The following is an 11,562-nucleotide window of genomic DNA, read 5'->3' on the forward strand; positions in this document are numbered from 1 at the left end:
AGCAAATGAAGAGCAGTGCCTGTCACAAGGTGAATGTGTCGTACTGGTGAACAGAGCAGTGCTATGTCTCACAGCAACTCAACACCAAGTCATGCTCTTAAAGTCAATGAAAACTTCAAAGAAGGAATATCCACACCAAGAGTGTGTAAGTGGAAATAGTAACACTGACTTCACAGTGTTGACCGCCCACCTCTTGCCTCATCACCTCTGCTCTGTCTCAGTCTTACTGACCTCCTTTCAATTCCTCCTACTCTTTTCTAAATTAGTATCTTGTACACAATATATCCTCTACTTGGACAGAAATCTCAATCACCTCCCTTCTCCTGGCCAATAATTCCTCCTCAGCTTCCAGTCTCTGTTTTAACACCATTGCTGACCAGAGGACTCCCTGATACCCAAGACTTAGGACCCTACTGTGGCTGCCATAACATATTATTTCCTTAAAACACACATCATAATTGTAATTACTTATCACTATCTTCTTTCCCATTAAAATGTAAGCTTCATGAGGTATGTCTTTGCTTTCCCCTTATCCCTAGCTACTGACAGTATATGGCACATAGAAAGAGTTCAATAAATATGTGTCAAATGAATATATAATTGTGTTGCTTTACTCTATAAATGTTAGGTATCATAATTTCTATAATAGTTATACTTTCATACATACAAATTCTATCACACAACCAAACTGCAGGGCTGCTGTGGGAAAGTTCCTAAAGAAATCTGACTTTAATAAAACTGTCTTTTCCTAATGCCATGTGGACAGTTCTCACAATATAAATAGCAACAAAGAGAACATCATGAGCCTGACAGAGACACAGCAGCTGTTTCTCTCCAGTCACAGCACCACAGGCAACTTGGAACTAACTGACTCATACACAGTAGACAGCAAGGATTTACAAATCCACATGGTTAATTAACCTCTGTTTGCAAATGAAAAGCCAAAAAAAGAACATAAAAATACTGCCTTTACTTTAGCTCTCTAATAAACAAAGGCACTTCACAATCACCACAGAAGTAGCTTTTAAGGAGTTACTGTTCCTGAAATGTTCATTCTTCACCCTTTCCCCAGCCCACATCCATACACATACAGGGACTGCTGCACTCCTTCCCATGACCCTTCTCTGTAGATACGCTGGGAGAAAGGTCAGTACAGTTCGCCTCCAGATCATCAAAATAAGAGGATGAAAACAAGTAGGCCTGTTCTTATTTGCCTGGTTTCCTACCTTGTTTCCTCAAAGCATCTTAGACAGTTGGAAATCAAGTTTCCATACTCTTCCCTTCCCTATGCATACACACCCCTTCCTTACCTCAGTGTGCAGGGAAGCAGGAAAAGGGAAAGGGAGAGATATTGATTCAAAAAACATTTGTGCAGATGATATTCTAAGTAAAACAATGTGCAAAGAGCTGTGAAGGGGTACGGATACTTACAAGACAGGTTTCCTGCTTTGAAAGGGGAACAAAAGGTTTTAACACAAGTCTAGAGTTAAGACAAATGCCATGAGAGAAGTACAAAGAAAGATCTGACCAATCACACACTTTCTGGTCCCTGGAGGAGGAGTGTCTGAGATGGAGCTTAAAAAATGGAAGCAGTTGATAAAGGAGGAAAGACCCATGGGAGAGGCCTTCCAAGCAAAGGGAACAATGTGGGTTAAAACACAGAAACAGGAAAGAAATGGGCATATGTGGAGAACAGATTAGCAAACTGGAAAGGTGTGTTGGAGCCAAAGGGTGGAAGGCCTCAAACACTACAGGATTTTTTTTCTTGAGAAAGCAAATAATCAGGAAACATTGCAGATCCTGAGAAGAGTGGTTTGACTGAAGGGGAGGTGATTAATGTGGCCCATGGGGACCGCAGTGGAGGAGGAACTACAGGTTGCAAGGAGGACCAGTTAAGACTCTTCCAGGGACTTCCTTGATGGTCTAGTGGATAAGAATCCACCTTGCGGTACAGAGGACATGGGTTTGATCCCTGGTTGGGGAACTAGGATCCCACATACCTCAGAACAATTAAACCTGCCTGTCACAACTAAGACCTGATGTAAATATTAAACAAATATTAAAAAAAAAAAAGACTCAGGGAAACTTTCCTGAGATAAGCCTTTCCATTCCACTGTATACCCATATGTATACATACATATCACCTTACTTATTTAACCTATATGCTTATTTAACCTATATGCAGAGTACATCATGCGAAATGCCAGGGTAGACAAAGCACAAGCTGGGATCAAGATTGCAGGAAGAAATATCAATAACCTCAGATATGCAGATGACACCACCCTTATGGCAGAAAGTGAAGAGGAACTGAAGAGGCTCTTGATGAAAGTGAAGGAGAAGACTGAAAAAGTCAGCTTAAAACTTAACATTCAGACAACAAAGATCATGGAATCCTGTCTCATCACTTCATGGCAAATAGATGGAGAAACAATGGAAACAGTGAGAGACTATTTTTGGGGGTTCCAAAATCACTGCAGATGGTGACTTCAGCCATGAAATTAAAAGACTCTTGCTCCTTGGAAGAAAAGCTATGACCAACCTAGACAGCATATTAAAAAACAGAGACATTACTTTGCCAACAAAAGTCCATCTAGTCAAAGCTATGGTTTTTCCAGTAGTCATGTATGGATGTGAGAGCTGGACCATTAAGGCTGAGTGCCGAAGAATTTGATGCTTTTTTTTTTTTTTAATTTGATGCTTTTGAACTGTAATGTTGGAGAAGACTCTTGAGAGTCCCGTGGACTGCAAGGAGATCCAACCAGTCCATCCTAAAGGAAATCAATCCTGAATATTCAGGATTATTATCCTGGAGAAGGAAATGGCAACTCACTCCAGTACTCTTGCCTGGAAAATTCCATGGATGGAGGAGTCTGGTGGGCTACAGTCCATTGGGCCACAAAGAGTTGGACACGACTGAGCGACTTCACTTTCTTTTTCTTTTCCTGAATATTCACTGGAAGGACTGATGCTGAAGCTGAAGCTCCAATACTTTGGCCACCTGATGGGAAGAACTGACTCATTGGAAAAGGCTCTGATGCTGGGAAAGTTTGAAGGCAGGAGGAGAAAGGGACAATAGAGGATAAGATGGTTGGGATGGCATCACTGACTTGATGGACATGAGTTTGAACAAGCTCCAGGAGTTGGTGATGGACAGGGAAGCCTGGCGTGCTGCAGTCCATGGGGGTCACAAAGAGTCAGGACACAACTGAGCGACTGAACTGATCACCTTGCTTCCCAGGTGCCACAGTGGTAAAGAATCCTCCTGCCAATCAGGAGCCGAAGGAGACAGAGATTCGATCTCTGGGTCAGGAAGATGCTCTGGAGTAAGAAATGGCAACCCACTCCAGTATTCTTGCCTGGAAAATTTCATGAACAAATGAGCCTGGTGGGCTATAGTCCATGGGGTCACAAAGAGCCAGACAAAACTGAGCACACATCACCTTGCTTATTTCCTTCAAGGCAATCATTACACTCTATAATTATCTTATTTACTTAATGTTTATTTGTTTATTATCTACTTCCTAACCAGAAAATAAGTTCCACATGAGCAGTCCAACTATTGTCTCAAGAATTGTGCCTGGCATATATACAGACTCTCAGTAATTTTTTTTAAAATGGTAACAGTGCCACGAGGAGAAAGTCGTCATTTAACCAGATGAGTCTGGTTCTGAGTCAGAACTATAGATCCAGGAGAAAAGGGAACTCTCCTACACTGCTGGTGGGAATGTAAATTGATACAGCCACTATGGAAGATGGTATGGAGATTCCTTAATAAGCTAGGAATAAAACCATCATGTGACCCAGCAATCCTCCTAGGCATGAGTGCCAAAACTGAAAAAGACACATGTACCCCAATGTTCATTGCAGCACTATTCATAATAGCTAGGACATGGAAGCAACCTAGATGTCCATCAACAGATGAATGGATAAAGAAGCTGTGGTACATATATACAATGGAATACTACTCAGCCATAAAAAGGAATGCATTTGAGTCAGTTCTAATGAGATGGATGAAACTAGAGCCTATTATACAGAGTGAAGTAAGTCAGAAAAAGGAATATAAATATCATATATAGATGCATATAGATGGAATCTAGAAAGATGGTACTGATGAATTAATTTTCAGGGCAGCAATGGAGAAACAGACATAGAGAACAGACCTATGGCCATGGGGTGAGGGGAGGAGAGAGAGGGTAAGATGTATGGAGATGGTAACATGGAAACTTACAATACCATATGTAAGAGAGATAGCCAATAGGAATTTGCTGTATGACTCAGAGAACTCAAACAGGGGCTCTGTGACAATTTAGAAGGGTGAGATGGGGAAGGACATGGGAGGGAGGGGACATGGGTGTACTTATGGCTGACTCTTGTTGATGTATGACAGAAAACCACAAAATTCTGTAAGGCAATTATCCTTCAATTAAAGAAATTAAGTGACCAAAAAAATCCTAAAAAAAGAAAAAAGAACCTCAGATCCAAGTAGAAATATTAGGAGGCAGAGTGAGGTAGTGATTAGAATACACTTGGTACCTCAGTTTCTCCATCTATAAATTGGGAATAGCACTACCAAAACCACATGAGGCCAATTAAAGAAATTAAGTGACCAAAAAAATCCTAAAAAAAGAAAAAAGAACCTCAGATCCAAGTAGAAATATTAGGAGACAGAGTGAGGTAGTGATTAGAATACACTTGGTACCTCAGTTTCTCCATCTATAAATTGGGAATAGCACTACCAAAACCACATGAGGCCAATGGGAGAATTAATGAGCTAATATGTGTAAAGTGTTTACATAAACATAAATACAATGCTCTATGTTATAAATATTGTATCAGTGGGAGAGCTAATTTTTAATTTAAAAAACATTTTACATGATCTGAGTCTGTATCTTACTCAAAGTTGAGATGGAAAAATTGTTTAGGTCTCATTTACCAAAGGCAATTAATGGTAGGGCAAAAAAACAGAACTTGCGCCCACATCCCTACCTGATATATTAATATATATCCACTCTTTATATAATTCCCTACAGATAGGAGGCACTCATGAACAGAATTACAGGTGCATCAGAGATCAACAGATCTAATCTTCTCATCTTACATATTAGTAAACTGAGATCTAGAGTGAAGCAACTTGCCCAACATAGTAATACAAGTTAGTAGCAGGGCTGATACTAGCAACCAAACTTTGAAAATGTTGCGTTTTATGTACCTAAAGCATAAAATTCCTGTAATATGCAGATGGATATAAACATGCATGCTTAGTTACTCAGTCGCGTCCGACGCTTTGTGACCCCATGGACTGTAGCCCACCAGGCTCTTTTCTCCATAGAATTTCCCAGGCAAGAATACTTGAGCGGGTTGCCATTTCCTACTCCAGGTGATCTTCCTGACCAAGAGATCAAACCTGAGTCTCTTGTGTCTCCTGCACTGCAGGCAGATTTTTCACCATTGTACCACCTGACAGTATAAACTCTAAAATTAACTTCTGCTGAAACTACGTTTTAGCATTAATTGGTAAATATTCAAAACTCAGCTATTAGAAAGACAGTGTTAGATTTAGTATTATTATCAAGGAGGTATTTGAAAAAACTTGAAAGGATACAATTACTATCATACATTTTTCTCTTCACAATTTACCAATACTCAAAATAGTATAGGAAAAAAGTGGAACTAGCTTCATATGCCTTTTTTTATGTATCAGTCTTATGTGAAAGAAAATAATTTCAAGTGAGGAAAAAAGTTAATTTCTATGCCTTATTTACAAGTGTACTACACTACATCCCACTGAAAAAAAAGAAACATTTGTACTAGTTAAGTAACAGAAAAGAATTCACAAAGACTTTCATATTTACCAGAATAACTATTTTAGCTATGATAAGGAATGACTTAAATATTTTATTCTGAGTGGAGAGGAGGTACGTGCTCAATTGCTCAGTCATGTCTGACTCTTTGTGACTCCCTGGACTGTAACCCACCAGGCTCCTCTGTCCACGGGATGATCCTGGCAAGAATACTAGAGTGGGTTGCTATTTCCTCCTCCAGAGGATCTTCCCCATCGAGGGATCAAACCCCCATCTTCTGCAGCTCCTGCATTGGCAGGCAGATTCTTTACCACTGAACCACCTGGGAAGCCCCCAGAGAAGAAGTTAAAGCTATATGAAGAAACTGCAAGATAAAATAAAAATAACATTTACCATTTGCTAAGTGTTTACCAAGGGATCTAGACTGTGCTAAATAAGCACTTTACACATGTCAGCTCATTTCACAACAAATCTGTGAGATGAATAGTATAATTATCCCTATTTTGCTGATTATAAAAATAGAAGCTCACAGTAACTTGTCTGAAATTACTCAGGTAGTGTTAGAAACAGAATGCATTCTCAAACCTGTATGGTTGTCAAGCTCTATCAAGTTCCTAATCCTCAACAGTTTTGATCAAGATCAATTCATCATATCTTAGGGGTGAACTACATGACCCCTTCTGACAATGATTCTGTGAGTAAAAATAGAAATCAGTTCAGAATTCGTATAATATTTGTGGCAGTATGCTCCAGGCATAAGGGGAAGGTCATCAATAGATGAACCAGTAAGAAGAGGAGAAAGGAAGAATGAAAAGAAGAAGAAGAGGAGGAGAAAAAGAGATAGGCCCTTCCAAGGCTCCTGACACAGCTCCATTTTACTAGACTTTCACTAGGGCCCATGACAAGAAAGGGAAATCAGAATAGGAATTGAAAGTAGAACTGTAAGGATGGAAAGTAGAACTATAAGCTATAAATCAAAATTGCTTCATCTACCATGATGGTCTCATAGCAGACGAGGAAGGAGCTGTAGGAAGGCCCTGCAGGAGTGAGCAGCCATGAGCTCAGTGCTGGGCCAGTATGCACAGTTCTCACATAAACACTGGTCAGTAGTTAAATAAGAATAGTTGAGTATAGGCAACTGACCACTAGGTTTCTAGAAGAGGCATACCACAACTGTCAGCATGTAGATCAACCTGAAATGCATGGCACTACAGAGAGTGTGGTTTAAAGACAGAGTAGGGGAGGAACCACCGTTTACTTCATTAAGATCCTCAATTTCCTAATGTTCCAGGCATTGTGCATGCGCTTTCCTGAATTACCATATTTAATGCTCACAATAGCCTTAGGTAGATGTAACGGTTAATTTTACATATCAACTCAGCTGAGCCATGGTGCCCAGAATGCTCAAACATTCTAGACGTTTCTGTAAAGGTGGTTTTTTTGGATGGGATTAACATTTAAAACAGTAGACTTAGAGTATAGCAGCTTTACCCTACATAATGTGGGTGGGTCTCATCCAATTAGGTGAGACCTGAATAGCACAAAAGACTGACCACTCCTGAGCAAGGAATTATGCAAGTTGACTGCTTTGGGACTCAAACTGCAGCTCTTCCCTGGGTCTCCAGTCCACCAGCCTACCCTGCAGATTACAAGGCTCCTCAACAACATGAGTCAATTTTTTTTTAAATAAATCAATCCCTCTCTGTGAAGAAAGAGATATACATACATACACACACACACACACACACACACACACCCTACTAATTGTTTCTCTAGAGATCCCTGACTAATACAGTAGATACTGATTTCTATTTTCACCAGTGAGGAAAGTAACAGCCTGAAAGGACCCATTCTCCTTTCCCATTACATCATACAGTAAAATGCCCTCAGGATTCACATTCAGATCTGAGGAACTAAGGTGGAAGTAAGAGGGTAATGAGAAGCATGGAAATCGAATAAACACAAGTCACGCATCCCAAGGAGCCCTTTACAACACTTGCATCACACATACTTGTGAACGAGTGAGTGAAAGTCACTCAGTCAGGTCTGACTCTTTGCGACCCTATGGACTATACAGCCCATGGAATTCTCTGGGCCAGAATACTGGAGTGGGTAGCCTATCCCTTCTCCAGAGGATCTTCCTGACCCAGGAATTGAGCTGGGGTCTCCTGCATTGCAGGCGGATTCTTTACCAGCTGAGCTATCAGGGAAGCCCTATCACACATACATGCAAAGCCCCTGATGTGCCCAAGTGACGTGCTATCCTTTGTCTGGTCTTCTGATTCAGTTATTTTTGATTTTAAAAAAATCAAATATTCCTACTAAATCAACATTTGAAGTCTGTGAAAGAAAAGGAAATATAAATGGTAAAAAAAAAAAATAGAAGGAAAAGATTAAAAAGGACGATAAATAGATGATTTGTGTCAATTAAATGATGGTAGACTTTGTTTGGGCTTTCTTTGGGTAGTCATCCATTCACTCCCTCAACCAATATTTATTTTGTACTTTATATTTTTATGGGCTCTTCTGGGTAATGGATGATGCTATCTAGCTGAGGAGACACAAAATAGTAAATGTGAAAAAAGTCCAACTAAAATCAAGAAAGTTTCACAGAAAAGGTGATATTTCAGCTGGGACAGAGGTATGCATTTAACTAGCGGAGGAGAGGGAGGTAGTCCAGACAGAATTTCTGACACAGTAAACTTCAATTTAGTCTATGTTCTATGTTGCTAAAAGTGTATGTGTGGAGAAGGTGGGAGGAGGTGGGGACCTATGGCAGGATATGAAGCTGAAATACCAGCATGCGATGAGAAACAATATGAAGGACTTTGACCTTTATTCTGCAAGTAATCAGAGTTATGAAGGAGGGCTAAGCCTTTTTACTGAGACCATTCACGGAGCTTGCATGACTATAAGGACAACTGGGAATAGCTTAGACAGATATAACAACAGATAAAGAAATCATTATAAAGTTGAACAAAAATTAAACCTTGAATAAAGACTAAGTCTTAGGTACAATAATCATGTTTATCACTAAAGGGCATGAAAGTATTTCATGTGCTCTAACTAAAAAAATTAAAGTTGAGTTTACACATACTTTTCAGTCCCAACTAAAAATTTATGGTCCAGAAAAACTGGCAATTACCATAAAACCATTATTATGCAACAATTATTATACAACACATTTGTATATATGTGAAAGTCTTTCTCAAAACAGTGAAATAAAACTCATTTGGAGTTGATGTAAAGAAAATTATTATTATTATAATAAATCTATTTGTGGACTCTGAGTCCTAAAATGTGAACTAAATATAAGCCAGAGGGCAAAATGTGGCTGAATAAAGCCAAACAGATCTTGTAAATCACCACAAATGGAAAAAGAACTGGTCTTTTATATCTAAAGAGTGAAGTGGTCAAGAAAGAAATTTACAATGAAGGAATATAAATTAGGACCTAAGAGATCATTCAGTCTCTTCTACCTTTTCATTCCCCCTCTCTTCTGCTGATAGTTCTCTCACCATTCCTAAAAGGATTATAGATATCCATTCCCGTAGTTTCCCTTCAACTTAACTTTAGTTATGGAACTCTGCAAAATCCCAGCATATAAAACAAATAAAAATATAAATCTCAGGCTGAAGGAAGTTAGAGACAGGGGTTTCTGGGGTACCCTAACTTGGTTTGCACATGGGCCTTCACCATCCCTCTGAGACAGCTCCCCAAAAAGCCTTAATTTTTCAGTAAAATGTGAAACACATTGGTCCTTGTCCAAACCTCTCAATTTACAAATGAGGAAACTATAGCCTAGAGAGTTGCCTAAGAAAAAGATGCTTCCTAGTACTCCTGCTAAAACTAGAATGCTTTCTCTTCTTCACAATCTCTAAATTTCTGGGTTAAAAATTATTTCTTATCTTAGAAGTTCACGTCATCCCTCTGTATCAAATTCCTATTCAAAATTCACATAAGTTAGTAACCATGAATTTACTAAGTGTCTACTCAAGATCAGATACTTTGTTAGCGACATGTCATCTATTCTCATTTAACCACCACCAAATCCCCTAGAGGTCAAGAAATTGGGCTCAGAGAGGTATATGAAACTTACCAAGGTCACAGAGCTAGTATTAATAGATTGGAATTCTCATCTATCTAACTCCTAAAGCCAAACCTCAGACTCTTGCACTTCTAATCCCAACGTTTCCCAAATTTTTGCCTATCTTTTCACATGCATGCACGCAGGAGCGCTCAGTCGCTCAGTCGGGTTCAACTCTTCGAGACCCCATGGAATGTAGCCCGCCAGGCTCCTCTGTCCATGGGATTTCCCAGGCAAGAATTTTGGGGTGGGTTGCCATTTCCTACTCTAGGGGATCTTCCCCCACTCAAGAATTAAACCCCAATCTCTTTTATCTCCTGCCTTGGCAGGCAGAGTCTTTACCACTATGCCACCTGGGAAGGTCATCTATCTTTTCACAGGCTCCCAGAAATACAGAACTGTAAATGATATTGTCATTTCACAAAAGATGTACTTCTTCATCCAGGCTTCTCAGGGAATACCTACTTCATGCTTCAACCAAGCACAAAGGCATCATGCCTACCTTAAACCTCTAAACTCAGACTTCAGAACTATAGAGATGCTCACCTTCACTCCCCCCTCCAAATTTTGACAGACTCCTACAACTTCCAGGGAAAGTTGAAAACTCTTAATAAAAGGGCTACAAAAGCAACAACTCTGAGCTGAGCATGAGACAACAGACTGGCATTTTAGATTGAAAAAATATTATATATTACCTGGTAAGATACTGGAAATTTGAACTTAGGGGCTGCTTTGGGACAAAAGATGACTGTCACCGCGAAGTAGGCTCCAGAGCTGGCATTAAATAATTTGAATTTGGCGGGAGGTCAAAGGGATTTTAGGTCGTCCTCTGCGAGCAGGAGTTGAAGTGACTGTGACAGTCAATCACAGAAGGGCGTGTAGCGCCAAAACTAACAATAAATTATTGGTGACGGAAGGTGAGTTTAAACAGACTGGGACTTGGGGCCACCATCTGTAACGTGTGAGTCAAAGGTCGGACAAGTCCTCAGCATTAGGGTTCTGCAATTTCGGATGAGCTCCGGTGCCTGAAAACCACAAAGCCCCAGTCCTCGCCACCCACTCAGACACCCCAACCCTTTCGGCCTTACCTTCTGTTGGATGTAGCGAATCGAATACTTCAGGGTAATAGTGGGGCGGGATCTGAAGCTGGTTGACCAGGGCAGGCTGCTAAGGGCCCTCACTGATGGCGATACGGGGCTAGGGCCCCCAGAATTCAAGAAAGCTAGGAGCAGGAGCAGGAGGGAGCGGCGCCCCATGGCTCAGGACCGTGGCTGCAGAGCGAGTAGGAGAGAGACAGGCAGATGCACGCAGCCCCGCCCAGCCCGCAGCTCCGCCCCCGAGACAGGCCCCTCCTTCCGGGGGGAAACCCAATGCCACCCCGCCCCTCAGCAAAGCCTCTCAAATTCGAATTGCCCAAGCCATTCCGACCCCCGTCCCAGTCCCACAGGGCGCCCCCAGATTTCATTTTCCTCTTGTACTGTCCCCTCTTTAGAGTTCACCTTTATTCCCTTTCGACTCAAAGCCTTCCTTTATCATCACAAACCCTGCCCTGTCCACCTCTATTCCATAGCCACATTCTCGTCCTCCACAAATCCTACATAATAATAATGTGTGCAAGCCGCTTGAGTCGTGTCTCTTTGCGACCCTATATACGGTAGCCTGCCAGGCTCCTCT

The 11,562-nt window shown here is 40.8% G+C and overlaps 1 protein-coding gene across 20 annotated transcripts in view; it reads right to left on the reverse strand.

Moving 5' to 3' along the window:
* The window catches only part of PRCP (prolylcarboxypeptidase), an 89,902-nt gene that overhangs the window by 77,204 nt on the left and 1,136 nt on the right, over window positions 1-11,562 (reverse strand). For 18 of the 20 annotated variants that reach the window (XM_081536872.1, XM_081536867.1, XM_081536884.1 and 15 more), the window contains exon 2: window positions 10,977-11,159. The exons of 1 other annotated variant lie outside the window; for it this stretch is intronic. In XM_081536872.1, the coding sequence (XP_081392998.1) occupies window positions 10,977-11,144 (168 nt within the window). In that variant the 5' untranslated portion in view covers window positions 11,145-11,159. Of the gene's footprint in view, window positions 1-10,583; window positions 11,160-11,562 lie in introns of all 20 variants that reach the window. One more of the 20 variants, XM_081536886.1, reaches the window with a different exon arrangement.

Source organism: Giraffa tippelskirchi, chromosome 10, assembly GCF_054371585.1.
Source record: "Giraffa tippelskirchi isolate mGirTip1 chromosome 10, T2T-mGirTip1v1.2.pri, whole genome shotgun sequence".
Lineage (NCBI taxonomy): Eukaryota > Metazoa > Chordata > Mammalia > Artiodactyla > Giraffidae > Giraffa > Giraffa tippelskirchi.